Source organism: Cololabis saira, chromosome 2 (genome assembly GCF_033807715.1).
Source record: "Cololabis saira isolate AMF1-May2022 chromosome 2, fColSai1.1, whole genome shotgun sequence".
Classification (NCBI taxonomy): Eukaryota; Metazoa; Chordata; class Actinopteri; order Beloniformes; family Belonidae; genus Cololabis; species Cololabis saira.
In genome coordinates this window covers 48,862,405-48,878,075 of record NC_084588.1, presented here as the reverse complement: position 1 = coordinate 48,878,075, position 15,671 = coordinate 48,862,405, and the positions used below count along the sequence as shown (strand labels likewise).

Below are 15,671 nucleotides of genomic sequence, written 5' to 3'. Positions count from 1 at the left end.
AGCGGCTAGCCTCAGCTGCTATGGGCCGGTCCGCCGTTAGCTTAGCCTGGTTAGCTGAGGAGGCTATCGGACTATGGTCAAATTGGCAGAACCGGACCTCTAACTGACTGAGCCTCGCCTCCAGCCCTGTAAATAAACTACATTTTAAGCACTTACCGTCTTCACTAAAGGAGGCAGAGGAATAACTAAACATTTCACACACTGAGCAGCAAAGAGGTGAAACGGTGGGAGACGGAGAGCCCATGCTAAGATGCTAACGGAGGCTAACGGACAGAAAATGTATTGGTGATTGGTGACAGTGAAAGTTACGGAAGAGAAAATGAGCGAGTGTTGAAATAAAGACAGTAATGTACCAGATATAGTGCTATTTTACCAGAAAACAGTCTAAGTTTAAGACAAAAAAAGTCGGGAGAGATCTGTGCCCGCACGCCGTGCAGCAGCAACGGACCGCAACACCAGGAAGTGACGCGATGCGTGACGCAGTACGTTACCCAATCAGCAAGCACGCAAGAGATTATACTTGAATAATTATATAAGGAAAGATATGCTATATATACTGGTTCATATATTTACCTCCAATTATATACATAAAAATTACTATAAATCTATATATCTACATATAAAATGTGAATGCCTTCATGTGCAATTACTGTTTTTACCGTGCAATACTTTTTCCCGGACTATCTGTGCAATTTCCACTACATGTGTAACTATATGTTATTATCTGTAAATAGGATCTCAGGTCTTCACTATTCAAATGCACCTTAACCTTTTTTATATTTTTATATTATTTATATTTCTTATATTCTTATATTTCTTAATTTTTGCACTATTGTTTCTTATTTGTCTTGCACTGGAGAGGTGATGCTGCTTTCAATCTCACTGTACCAGGTACATTGACAATAAAGTATTCTATTCTATTCCTCTATAACTATAAATCAATATATATTAATAGAGATATAGATATATAGATATTATTGTTAAGCTGCAACATTCAGAACCAATGTGGTTTTGACCTGCTGCTTTGAGTCGTTTGTTTGTTTGTGCTCGTGTGTGAAGGATCCCGGAGTTTAAGAGCTTCTCGGAGCTGGAGCTGCCCAAACACTCGAAGGTGAAGCGTCAGACCAGCACGCCCAACGCCTCCAACCTGGAGCAGCAGCCGGAGATCAGCGTGGACGAGTGGAGGGACAAGCCCACCGACGAGATCATGCAGAAGTTCCACGTCAGTTCACAATAACAATAATAATCTTTATTTATATGGTACCTTTCTCAACAAAGTTACAAAGTGCTTCCCAAGAACAATAAAATACATCCAGATAAAAATACAGAGCATAGTGGATAAGAACATAAGACAGCAATAACCAAGTCTAAAATTAATAACAATATTCACACCACAATAAAGGCAAGGCAAGTTTATTTGTATAGCACAATTCAACACAAGGTAATTCAAAGTGCTTTACATCAACATTAAAAGCGGCAAGACACAATTAAGACATAAAAAAGGTAAATAAATAAAATGAAATAAAATGATAAGAAAAGAGGTAAAATAATAAAAAGCAAGTTGTTAAAAAGTAAGGGCAGTAGAGTCCAGCAGGTACATCTCATTCTTAAAATGGCAAGAATTACTTTTCTAGTCGGATTTTTTACAAAGACCAGGTCAAATACAGTATTACAAAAGTAATCTGTAACAATTCGTATGGTCAATTAAAGCAATTTGACAATTCTATGCCACAATGCCTGTTTCCAGGTCTTATTTCACACAACTGATGAGAAACGAAGGAGCCAAAGCTGCCACTGTTCTTGGTTTTCCTACTTACAGCAAACACAGAGTTATTCAGCAGCTGTTTCAGTGTTTTACGCAGCAAGTCTACTGGAAAAAGATGAAAAGCGCCCTTATATCGGAGTCTGACATCCTTTAATCGATACGTGGACTCCCTGCCGCGCCCGAGCGCCACCACCAGGGCAGCCGGCCAATGAAACGGCAGAGTTGAGCTCCAGCGGTCGCTCAGCTCGACTGTAGCAGATTATTGACAGTCAGCGCAGCCTTGGGATGTTTGTTTGGGATTAATATCCTCGTGTTCCTGGTTCCAGTCCCGGCCCAGCGGGGGTTCGCCTGCTCTCCTTCGTCCCCCCGCAGTCTAACAACATGCACCTCAGGATGATTGATGATCCTTGATGGCCTGTAGATTTAAAAAACATAAAAAGATTAAAGACGGACATAAATTAAAAAGAATAAAACAAACGAGCATTGTGGGAGATGGATGATGGATGGATGGATGGATGGATGGATGGATGGATGGATGGATGGATGGATGGATGGATGAATAGATGGATGAATAGATGGAAGGATGGATGGATGATGGATGGATGAATAGATGGATGGATGGATGAATAGATGGATGAATAGATGGAAGGATGGATGGATGATGGATGGATGGATGGATGGATGGATGGATGGATGGATGGATGGATGGATGGATGGATGGATGAATAGATGGAAGGATGGATGGATGATGGATGGATGGATGAATAGATGGATGGATGATGGATGGATGGATGGATGGATGAATAGATGGATGAATAGATGGATGGATGATGGATGGATGGATGGAAGGATGGATGGATGATGGATGGATGGATGATGGATGGATGGATGGAAGGATGGATGGATGGATGAATAGATGGATGGATGATGGATGGATGGATGGACGAGTGGATGGATGGATGCATGGATGGATGGATGATGGATGGATGGATGGATGCATGGATGGATGGATGATGGATGGATGGATGGACGAGTGGATGGATGGATGCATGGATGGATGGATAATAGATGGATGGATGGATGCATGGATGGATGATGGATGGATGATGGATGGATGGATGGATGGATGCATGGATGGATGATGGATGGATGGATGGATGGATAATAGATGGATGGATGGATGATGGATGGATGATTGATGGATGATGGATGGATGATGGATGGATGGATGATTGATGGATGATGGATGGATGATTGATGGATGGATTTGCTCCTCATCCGTATATATTTATTCCATCTCTTATTTCTGCAGGACTGCGACTGCTTGGCCAGTCAGGCTCAGCTCGCCAGCATCCTCCTCCGGAGAGAAGGACCGGACTTCTTCTACAAGGACGGTGAGAACAGACCAGGGAAGGACTTAAGAGAATCGGTCATGGTTTTTCCTTTTAGGGAGTAGAGGTCGATAGAAACTACATAAACCCAGAGGAGGACCAGTTAGCCGCTACGCTACATAACCATTTATTTGTTCCTACCAAAAAACTCCTAGTATATTCATCATTAGTCGTGTCCTCATTCGTCTGTTTTCAGTTTTAGAAGTAAATGTAGGAAAGACATGCAGTTCTGTGTTCCTGGAGTCTGACTAGCAACCCGTTTGTGCTTCCAGAGACCCTGATGGAGGAGCTGGAGAGGATCTACAGGAGAGCGGGAAGCAGAAAGCTTTGGTCTGATAATCTCACACAAGCACACACAAATACAGAAAAACCCAGATCTGTGAAGAACCGATTTGTCAGACTGCTTATCATTCAGTGTGTCTACCGTTTCATTATGTTGACTTGCCTTTGATAGCAGTGGCTTTGGAAAAACGTTTCCGTGACAAAAACTGTGTGAAAATTGTTGTTTTCCTGTTCTGAGGGGTGAAGTTATCTCTGTCTAACATCATTTCCATTCCTGACGTGTCCTCATCTGTACTCCTCACAAAACTCTGCTCTCATGTTAACACCTGAAAATAACTGTTATTCAATCTGGCTGAACCGCAGGCAGGCAGTGCGCCACGCTGCTGCCATTATGAAGAAGTATGCCAGCTCTATAGCTCCGCACATCACCACCATTCTGGTGCAGGGGAAGCAGGTAATGGAGTTGGAGATGGAGTAGCGAGCCTGCATGTGTAGTCAGACACGCCGCTAGCCGCCGCGGAGAGAGAGCTGTGTGAGGATCCTGCAGGCCTCGCTCTGCTGCTGCTCAGCTAGACTGGTGTAAACCCAGTGATGCTTAGAAAGCAGCTTCTCGCAGTTTTCTCCAGTTGACCAGTCTGAGGATTAGTCTGGTAATAGCAGGGCAGTTTGTGGTTGTCTTGCACAAACCAGTAACTGTATCTCTAGTAGGGCTGGGCGATATGGACCAAAAGTCATATCTCGATATTTTCTAGCTGAATGGCGATACTCGATATATATCGATATTTTTTCTGTGCCATAATTGGGGTTTCCCCCAAAGCATTATAGCATAGCATCTCTGTTAGCTTCATTTTTTCTGAGGCAAACCCTTAAAAAAACAGTCAGTTTTAATACAAAGCCTCGTGCCAAATGTCACACAGGTTCCTTTATTAACAGAGGTCTGCACAATATCAAAATGTATAAAACAAATGAAATAAAAATAAACTGCCTGCATATATAGAATAAAAATGCTTCTTGAATAAAATAAAACAAATATCCCTTTCCTGCATAACAATTACATTAAAATACACTGTACAATTAATATAATGTAGACAGTAACAGGCAGACTTTTCCACTGAAGTTGACAGTTGTGCAAATAACAAAACATTTGTGCAAATCTCAAATAAAACATTCAAGTCAATTTGTAACAAAAAAAGCTATATCAAAATCATTAAATAAAATAAAAATATTAATTTTTTTTTTTTTTTTTTTTTTTAATAATCGATTTAAACGATATTGTCTCGTACCATATCGCGTTTGAAAATATATCGATATGTATTAAAATCTCGATATATCGCCCAGCCCTAATCTCTAGTAAAACCACCAGGTTTAGCTTCATAAATAGGCGTTTAAGGACACGGTGTGAGCTGCTACCTGATGTGTGATGGACATTTGCAGTCACTGGGAAGCTTATTTGTAAAAACTAGGGACCGGTTGCACCTCATTAGCAAAGTCTTTAACCTTTTTAATGGAGAAGTGTGATTTTTGTGAGTGTATTAGTTCTGTTTGTCTGTTCAAAAGCACGTTTTGGCGCTTAAAGTCACTACCGTGACAGCAAAATATGAGTGAATCAACGTTGAAATATGGTTAGGCAGAAACATTGAATCCATGTTGAAGCCTCAAAAAGAATCCACTGATTCAACATTGATTACACGTTGGCATTAGAATTGGATGATTGATTGAGGGTTGATCCACCATAAATCGTCGACCTTAACCAAACGCTGAATGTTTTTGACCATAATTCAACATTTATTTAACATCTTTTGCGATCTGGGTACCAACTGAACCTTGTCGCTTCATTGGGAGATTGCCTAAATCTACAAATATCTTGTTCAGGTAGTTTAAAGGGAGCTGAGACAGACTCAGTCTCGTCTAGAACAACAAACCATCTCTGCTTTAACTTTACATCAGGCTGCATTTGCTCATTAAACATATCTCAAGGTGTTTAGATGAAGTGACAGCCCTCTTTATCAAAGTTTAACTAGCCTTTTAATGCATGATCAAGCCGCCAGTTGTGTCAACACTCAAAGCTTTGGCTATTTATCACACAGGGTGTATTCAGTTGCATCTGCCGAAGTAACTGAGCTTAATTCCACCTGATTAGCAGCTTCATCTTCTTCCTTTCCATTTCGGCTGTTCACTCCGGCGGTCACCACATCATCATCCACCTCCATCTAACCTTATCCTCTCACACCAGCTAACTTCATGTCCTCTTTCACTGCATTCATACGTCGTCTCTTCGGTCTTTCTCTAAGCTACGCTCTCCGTTGCTCTGGACTGTTGTCCTGAAGTGCTAAATATTCCTCCACCTTTATCTCTGCTCCCTCTCATTCACACATTCCATCTTCCTCTCCTTTGCAGGGTTTACCTTCACATTCCTAGATTTTCCTCATTATAGATCACAGTGTCATCTGCAAACATCATCATCCGTGAAGATTCTTGTCTCACCTCATCCATCAGCTTGTCCATCACTGTAGCAAACAAGACGGGGATCAGAGCAGATCCTTGATGCAGTCCCACCTCCACCTTGAACTCATCTGTCACACCTACTTGTCCATACTCATCCAGCACCACTCTGACACATTTCTCTGCTACAACATCATAGCTCCTCGCGTGGCACCTTGTCAGGTTTTCTGAAGGTCTACAAAGACACTGTAGATTTTAGATTTAAATTTATTTATTCAGCACAGTATAAAAAACAGAACAAGTAACATACAAATGTAAAAGAGGGATGGTAATGTGCTAGGCTGAGGCAAAAAGCCCAAGGGGCTTATACGAGGCCTCTGCCTATGTAAAACACAGCAAAAGATTGTACAAAGATATGCAGAATACATGATTGCAGTCTAAAAACAAAAACAAAGCAAATAAACAGCAGCATGAATAGAATACATGGTTTCTACATGATTAAAGAAAAAAATAACAAATCTAGAAATATCATTAGGTAATCTGATCAAATAAATGTGTCCTGAGCTTATGTTTAAAATTATTGAATGAAGTAGAGGTAGACGAGATTGCTGTAGGTGTTCCATAACTGGGAACCCCTGTATCTGATGGAGAACTGACACAAACCAGTACGGAACTTCAGGAAATTTAAAAGATTAGCCTGTCTTGTATTAAAATGGTGCACATCACTGTTGAACTGAAAAAAAATCTTTACGTGGCAAAGAAAATGATACCGGCAGCAACAATACTTTGAAAATAAAATTGCAGGTTAGATATGTATTCAACTTAAAGATGGGTAAAATATTAAGTTGTTTGAAAAGAGGGGAAGAATGAGCAGACCAGTTACTGTGTGTGGCAATCCTGCAGAATCTTCTTCTTTTTTTTTTTGCAACATATGAAGTTTATGAAGATGTGTGTTATAGGTAGCTCCCCAAGTAATATTACAGTAAATGAGATATGGATATATTAAGCTATAATAAAGAGTTGGGAGACAATTTTCATTCACCAAACTACGGAATTTGCCAATAATACCAATAGATTTAGATATTTTTTACAGACATGGTTGATGTTGTTTTTCCAGCTTAAACTTTCATGGATAATTACACCAAGGAAGGTTGTTGATGTAACAACAACAGTAGAGCTTCTGACCTTCTCTGTACAGCGCTAACAGCATCCTCGAAGCAAATATAGCATCTTAATATGCAGCTTAATGTATGCTGTTATTTAGGGGGTGGGGGTATTAGTTAATCACAATTCATGCACATCTCCCATCAGGTAGTGGCTCACATCAGGTCAATATGTGCTATCTTGTCCTAGTGAATAGGAGGATCATGTTGGTTCTCTCTCTAAATTAACCAATAGGGAGGGAGGACCGTCTCTTCTGCTCTTTTACTGTCGTGTTACTGCTTCAAGGCGTTTGTTTAACACAAATATCATAGAATTTGACTGTAACCTCAGGTGTATTTATCCGAGGATTTAATGGTAGATGAAAGTGTTTCATATTTCCTGTAGGAGCAGACAAACTCGGTCCCATCCGATCAAATCCTATCAGAAGCTTAACAACGTGTTTTGGAAGGAAACTTCTTTGACGTTTTGCTGTACTTAATCCATTCCAGGTGATGGTTGCTTCCTGTTGTGATGTACGAGTTGATTGTCTTCCACTCAGGGTGGAAAGTAGGCCGGAACGGTCCAGAACAATTGGGTTTTTTCATATCAGAGCTGTTTCCATTTGCAGATATTTGGTTTTTCCCAAAATCTAGAGGTAATGGAAACGTGATTAATTTCTAAAGTTTCTAAAGTTTTTGGTCATCTAGCAGCAACGGCTCAGCACCGATACAGTTACCATTGACTTGTCTGAGTCCATGTTGTCATCTTTCTTGACTGATTGTTGGAATACTTTTCTTGTTTCCAAATCCACAGGCCTTGAACCGGCAACATGGATTTATCTCATGAACAACCAGAATTGTCTACATTACATTTGGTTGGTAGTGGAAGAAGTGGGTTTCTCACTCTTTAACTGTGTTAACATTTGCTTCAACACATCAGCACCCTTCTTAGTGTGTGCTCTCACCCCTGAACTGAAAAAAATGGACAAAAGGAAACCAAAGAACCTAGAATGTTCTTGGTTGTGGACGGGCTGATGCGTAAACAAACTCTTTTTTGGCCCAAGGAAGCAGATGACTGATTTATATTTTGAGTTTTTACAGTTAGATTTGATGACGACCTTTAATGTTTGATGGTTTAGTGATTATCTTGTAGCAAAGAGAAATTAGTTTAGAACATAGAGGGATAAAAAAAATCCCAAATAACCTGGTGGTTTATTTTCTTGCCTTCCACAAACACTCAGCGCAGCGTAGCCTCTCCTCTACTCGGCATGGGCCAGGAAGCGAAGCTTGAAATGTGTTTTTCTCCCAGCCGATCAGCGGTTTGTGGTTTGACAGCACTTCATGCATTCTAAACTCTCAGGCTGTGTCGCCTCTTTTATTCGCAGTGCTCAAGACACGCCGCCATGTTTCCACACGTTTAAGCACAGAACAGCTCTAGACGTGCATGCAAATCAAACAAAGAGCTGCTCCCGCCCGGTAAAAACACGGCGGGCTGCATCTCGGCTGCCTCTCATTCCATTAATGACATTATTCCATGCTGCTGCGAGGACTGCTTCCCCGTCCATGTGCCCTGGGGTTCGTGAAGCTGCTGTCCGTCAACGTAACCTCAGTTTCCGTGTGCTTGTTTTCTCTCTTCATAGGATTCTTGCAGGCAAGAGGGAGCAGACTGAAGGATGCTTTCAATCTCGATGAATTCAGAAATGTGTGAACATTAAAATATGTACAGGAGGAAGTGAACCCTTTATAGAGGGAATGCACATGACGTCACAGATGTGACTTCACAGCGGGTTTTGCCCACTGAGTGGCAGAAAGACTGAGTGTCAGAAAGACTGAGTGGCAGAAAGACTGAGTGGCAACGTAGACTTTCAGTTTGAGCAACTTGAAAACATCTAAAATAGGAAAGAGCTGTTGTGCGATCGACTGTACTCATAGATTTAGCAAGAAATCGAAGTTATCATTTTACAGACTGCCGAAAAATAAGCTTAAGAGAGACAAATGGATCACTGCAATTTGCAGAAACAACTTGGATTTTTGGGTAGCTAAATCATAAAGTTCGGTGTCCTCATCACTTTAATGCCAACAAATCCTGCCTTGAAGTCGGACCAAGCGTCAAGACGTTTGTATGCCTTCAAGCTTTGCTTCGTGTATTTCCCCGGCGTAGAAATTAAGTACATATAAATATCAGGAAACTGGATTCGTGGCCAAATATTAATGTCCATGGACCACTGGTTCTTGGGGTAACTGTACCAAATATTAATGTCCATGGACCACTGGTTCTTGGTAACTGTACCAAATATTAATGTCCATGGACCACTGGTTCTTGGTAACTGTACCAAATATTAATGTCCATGGACAACTGGTTCTTGGTAACTGTACCAAATATTAATGTCCATGGACCACTGGTTCTTGGTAACTGTACCAAATATTAATGTCCATGGACCACTGGTTCTTGGTAACTGTACCAAATATTAATGTCCATGGACCACTGTTTCTTGGGGTAACTGTACCAAATATTAATGTCCATGGACCACTGGTTCTTGGTAACTGTACCAAATATTAATGTCCATGGACCACTGGTTCTTTGGGTAACTGTACGGGTCACTGTCAAGTCCAACTGACGCTAATTTAAGCCCATAATCGGCTGTTATCCCGTCTTTTCCACAGTTTCCTCCAATAGTTGCAGCCATTTTTGCCACTCAGTGCGAGTAAGGGGGCGTTAGCCAGTGGGGAAGTGACGTCAATGCATACCCTCTATTGGGTTTTTCTGTGACCCCTGGTGACAGATTCGTGCGGGCGAACATTTTAACGTTTTAACGCTTTTTGTCAAGTGCTAGTTTTAAGCTTTTACCTGTCCATAAATGTCCTTGTGTCTTTCTGCTCACTAGGTCTGTTGTCCGTCTTGCTGCCAGTCTCTTAACTAAGCTGGTGGACAGCCTTGCGCCCAGTATTACTAGTATATTAGTGCATGGCAAGCAGGTAAGTGGACGCAGAGACAGGTGGGCTGATTAGGAGTTGATCCCTTCTCGAAATGTCACTATATTTGGGGGAAAACTGTTGGGCGTGTTGGGCCAGCGATTTTAATGTTCACCAGTTAAGATAAAAAGGGAAATTGGGACTTAAGTGGCTCTAAAGCTCCTTGTGCTGTCATCCTATGGAAAAAAACACTGCTTTTTTTATTTTTATTTTTTAATTTTAAATCATCATAACTTGCTGCCAGTGTGTGTGTAGACCTAAGCCGTAGTTGTAGCCGGAGTGCCAGTGTGACCACCTCAGAATCCTAATGTGCACCTTGTCTGGACACAGTCCATGAGCCGATTGATAGACTGTGACCCGTGAATTTGTCTGGCGCCGCCACCTTCGCTGGATGGCTTTCAGCGCATCATTTCCCCGTCAAGTGTTATTCAGAGATTAGTCTCCTCTCAAGAGTGTCAGTTATCTCACCTCATTTCTACCCCCTCCGAACACTTTTAGGTATTTCATTACGCTGAAGTGGCTGAAGGTGTGAATCTGCATTTAGATTGCCTACCAGGGGGATGCTCCCCCCCAACACGATTGGAAAAGCAGATTTAAAATACGAGACAGATGTGTTCATCAGCTTATAATAACTGCTCAGTGCAGAAAAATAAAAGGCCCCGATCCATTTAGGTCAGTTTAGACTCCATTTTGATGATGCATTCCCCCTGGATCCCCGCTCTTCTGTCCAGCTCCACGCTTCCTTTTGGCTACTTCAAATCAGTTTAGCTCAGGGGTCTTCAACCTTTTCTAGCCCAGGGACCCTTGGATCAAGTTTTAAGCCTGGCTTATAATAACTTCTGAAAGTGTTTTATTCTGCTTATATCACCTTATTAACCAATTCCTGCCTGGGTTATTAGCTACAAGTGTTTATTGGCCTCGTCAGACGTGGAAGGAGTAACGTTAGGCCGAGCTGGAACGTTACAATCTCCAGCTTTAGGCTTTGTTATTGTCACTAATTTATCCTTCAGGTCTAACTAGCGTTAAATATGAAATTAGCCAAGTCAATTTTGCAACGAATTTTCTTTTCTTAAACAGCTAGCTAGTTTGTTTTTCCGCTCTAAAGTTGACATTCAATCAATCAATCACATTTTATTTATATAGCACCTTTCACCCAAGTACATGAAATGCAAAGTGCTTAACATTTTGACTGAAAAATAAGCATAATAAAAATAAAAATAAAATAAAAACTGTGAGACCAATGCACACTGACATATAGTTAATTAAAATGAAATAATGATAAAAGTTCAAGAATTAAGGCTAAAAATAAACAGTCCACAACAATAAAATATAACAATAATAAAAACATTACAAGAAATAGACGAATAAATAAAACAAATACCTCTAAAAAAAAAAATTAAACAGAATAAAACTATAAAATTTGATGCTACATAAAAGCCAGACCAAAGAGATGAGTTTTTAGTCAACGTTTAAAAATTAGTCACATGACTCACGTCATGTAGAGTTGTAGACTAAATAGTTATTTTAAAAAGTAGATTATTATCGACTGTTAATGGAGTTTTCTCAATTTTATATATTTATATATATATATATATATATATATATATATATATATATATATATTTTTTTTTTTTTTTTTTTTTTTTTATTTATTTATTTTTTTTTTATTATTATTATTTTGGTTAAAATCGCCTTTTTTTCTTTTTAAGTTGAAGGACCCCCTGCAGTTGAAGACCCCTGTTTTAGCTGCATAAATGGCTGATGTTTGGGAGGTGGATTTCAGCTGGAGGGAGAGATGAAAGCCTGTCCTTTCTCCGGTTGCTCCTGTGTAAATCTGCATGAAATGCTTCAGTCGGGGGGGGGGGAAACTACAAAAGTCTCGGGAACTGTAATGATTTTCCCTTCTTTAATGTGACACTCTGGGAGAGGAGGCCAGTTTCAAAGTGTTGGAACGAAGATAGATGTAGATCCCCATAACAAACGTGCACAAACCCCCATTAATAGTCGTACCAGCATGTGTAACTCCAGCTGCAGCCCTTGGCAGCATTTTGACCCCGTCTCTTCTCCCGGGCTCTGCACGTGTTGCCAGGTGACTCTGGGAATCTTTGGGCACGACGAGGAGGTGATCTCCAACCCGCTGTCCCCGGGCGTCATCCAGGGCCTCATCTACAGCCATTTCTCCCCCGAGGGCGAGGAGCGGGAGGCCGTTCTGCAGCAGGAGCTGGTCATCCACGTGGGCTGGATCATCTCCAACAACCCCGAGCTGTTCAGCGGGATGCTGAAGATCAGAGTCGGGTAGGACAGAGCCGCCGTCCCGACGGCTGGACCGCTGATGGCAGATCTTTGACTTTTTATTAAGCTTTATTATTATTATTATATTATTATTATTATTATTATTATTATTATTATTATTATTATTATTATTATTATTATTATTATTATTATTATATTATTATTATTATGCTCCTCTGTAGCCATTGCATTGAATTGAATTGACAGTAGTGAATACAAAACAATTTCGAGAAAAAAGTCAAAATGTATTTCAACTTTATTCTCGAAATTTCGACTTTATTCACAACATTTCAACTTTATTCTTGAAATTGTATTTCAACATTATTCTCGACATTTCGACTTTTTTCTCGACATTTCGACTTTTTTCTCAAAGTGCACAATAAAAAAAAGGGGTCCTTGTCTCTTGCCAGGCCGTCATTGTAAATAAGAATGTGTTCTTAATGACCTGCCTGGTTAAATAAAGGCCAATGATTGAATTAATATCTACGGAAGAGTATTAGGGCCAGGCAGGAGAAAAATAAAAGTAATATTTTAGAGGAAAAAGATTTTTGTTTCATTATGCACTTCGAGAAAAAAGTCAAAAAGTCGAGTCGAAATGTTGAGAAAAAAGTCAAAATGTCGAGAATAATGTTGAAGTACAGTTTCGAGAAAAAAGTCGAAATTTCGAGAAAAAAGTCAAAATTTCGACTTTATTCTTGAAATTGTATTTCAACATTAATCTCGACATTTCGACTTTTTTCTTGAAGTGCACAATAAAAAAAAATCTTCCCCTCTCAAATACTTTTTCTCCTGCATGGCCCTAATACTCTTCCGTAGTTTCGTTCGGGGGAAATGTGCCACAAAAACCTTGTTTTATTAATTTCAGGAAAGGATGAGGCACCGTTAAAAGTTAATTATAGCTTTTAAACTTGATATTTAAACCTAAAGTCTTTAAACTCGTCCCTCTCTGCTCAGACTAAGATCCCAGTGGGATTGTAGAGGCAGTAACCCCGTCAACCACGTTTTATTTGTGATATTTGAGCTGTGATTTGGTCCCTCGTGGACCTAAGAGGGACCTTTGTGGTATTTAAGGGTGTGTTTTTGACCAGGTGGATCGTTCAGGCCATGAAGCACGAGCTGAAGATCCGGGCCGGAGACCTGCCCGCCCAGGACATCTACCAGCTCTCCCCCAGCGACATCAAGCAGCTGCTGCTGGACGTCCTGCAGCCGCAGCACACCGCCAGGTAGCTGGACCGACACACAAACCGCTCACCGTTATTATGGGCATGCCAAGTAATGGCATCACCATATTACAATCGTCCAGAATCACCCAAAGGGCAATGTCACTAGCAATTTGCTAACAAGCTAAAGTTGCAAAAATCCCCCTGCACCAGCGGGATTTTTCTGATATGGAAGAAAAAAATCCCCAAAAAATAAAACACGCCTGAAAAAACGAGGAAAAACATGAAAATGAAGGCGATAAATTAGTATACAGAAAAGGTTTCCCTTTTCTTATTCTTCTTATTCCGCATGCTTTTTTCATCCGTTAATGCAGCCCAGACCGCAACGTGCACCCGCGCATGGCATACATCGTTAGATGCGTCTCCATCGTGCCTCGATGGGCATTACTTTTCTCAGTCAAAAGTGTTACCGTGGCAACGTTAGATGCCAAGAAGCGGAAAAAAAGTTGAAAATTCGGACGCTTATTGGTCGGCCGAACTTTATCGTAGAGACATTGTTCAAGTTTTCAAACACTCGACCCGATTGGCACTAAAGGACCGTTCAACCTCATTATGCCGATTATTACAGTTTTTGCGATATTAAACTTTCAATCAAAAAAAAAACGGCCATTTGACTTTGGACGCTTGTTGCTAGGCAACAGGTTATCGTAGAGACATCGTACAAATGTTCCCCGACTCGGCACGCTGTGGACTTCAACATATTCAAATTTCGTGAAGCTGTGATTTAAGAAACTTTTATGTCAATTATGTCAATATTCATTCCGATGGGGTTTTTTACCATGGTGAAAAAAAAACGTAGCCTGAACCGGAACGTGCACCCATGCATGGCATACATCGACACATGTGGATCCATCGTGCCTCGATGGGCATTACTTTTCTCAGTCAAAAGTGTTACCGTGGCAACGCTAGATGCTAAGAAGCGGAAAAAAAGGTGAAAATTCGGACGCTTATTGGTTGGCCGAACTTTATCATAGAGACATCCTTCAAATGTTCCAAGACTTGGTTCGCTTGACACCAGAAGACTTTCAACCTCATTATGCCAATTATTACAGTTTTTGAGATATTAAACTTTCAATTAAAAAAAAACGTCCCTTTGACTTTGGATGCTTGTTGCTAGGCAACAGGTTATGGTAGAGAAATTGTACAAATGTTCCCCGACTCGGCACGCTGTGGACTTCAACATATTCAAATTTCATGAAGCTGTGATTTACATAAATTTTAAGTCAAAATCCATGCCAAATGCTCCCATCCCCAAAGGTTTATTAACAACATTTAACGGTTTATTAACAACCCTAAACTACTTCTTGGCCATTATTAATCACCTTAAACCACACAACCCTGAAGCAGGGGCTGTGGTTTATTAACAACCCTAAACCACACAGGAATGAATGAAATACAACCATAAACACCTGAAACTGACATAGAAACACCCGAACACAAACACTACAGCCCCAAACCAAAGCAGCAAGATGGGACGGATGGGCAGTAGGGCCCATATCAACATTTCCTGAAATTTTCTAGTTCATTTTATTCTTTTTGACGCCTTCGTGGCTTTTTCTGAATGCAATTACTCCTCGTTTGATCTTTTCAGTTTTAATTATTTCATCATGTGTCTGTGTGTCTTTGGGAATTATTCAAGTTCTTATCTCGTCTCATCTAATCGGCTGAGAGACCCCGTCCTCCAGCCCAGCAGCTGCTGTCGGTATAGTTGAGGTGTTGGTTCAGTAATTCTCCCACTGTGCCGCAGGTCCTGGCTGAACCGGCGCCAGATCGACGGATCTCTGAACAGAACCCCGCTGGGTTTCTACGACCGCGTGTGGCAGATCCTGGAGAGAACGCCCAACGGTATCCTGGTGGGCGGGATCCACCTCCCGCAGGTACACACTCCCCCCCCGACAGGACCGGTGCTCTGACCTATGCTGGTGAAAGGTGATGCTGCTCATTATGGGCTGGTTTCAGCCAGCTAAAGGACATGAAGGCCTGTGTGATGGATTGAATGTGACGTTTTTGCAAAGAAGCTGTTTTTTACTCTGCGGTGGTTTAAGTGTCGCAGCAGGAAAACCAGAGCTTTAAACAAAAGAAACGACTCCCTTTAGCTGCATTAGCCTCAGTTTTAACATGCGGCTTCCTGTTGCACACTCCCAGCTCCCATTTTCTTTTATTT

The 15,671-nt window shown here is 40.9% G+C and overlaps 1 protein-coding gene across 3 annotated transcripts in view; it reads left to right on the top strand.

Annotated features, from left to right (window-relative positions):
• phkb (phosphorylase kinase, beta) overlaps positions 1-15,671 on the top strand; it is a 179,551-nt gene that overhangs the window by 155,247 nt on the left and 8,633 nt on the right. For 2 of the 3 annotated variants that reach the window (XM_061746752.1, XM_061746767.1), the window contains exons 22-28: positions 1,060-1,222; positions 3,078-3,159; positions 3,429-3,486; positions 9,908-9,998; positions 12,085-12,290; positions 13,376-13,510; positions 15,255-15,384. In XM_061746752.1, coding sequence (XP_061602736.1) covers positions 1,060-1,222; positions 3,078-3,159; positions 3,429-3,486; positions 9,908-9,998; positions 12,085-12,290; positions 13,376-13,510; positions 15,255-15,384 — 865 coding nt within the window. Of the gene's footprint in view, positions 1-1,059; positions 1,223-3,077; positions 3,160-3,428; positions 3,487-3,801; positions 3,893-9,907; positions 9,999-12,084; positions 12,291-13,375; positions 13,511-15,254; positions 15,385-15,671 lie in introns of all 3 variants that reach the window. The other variant, XM_061746759.1, reaches the window with a different exon arrangement.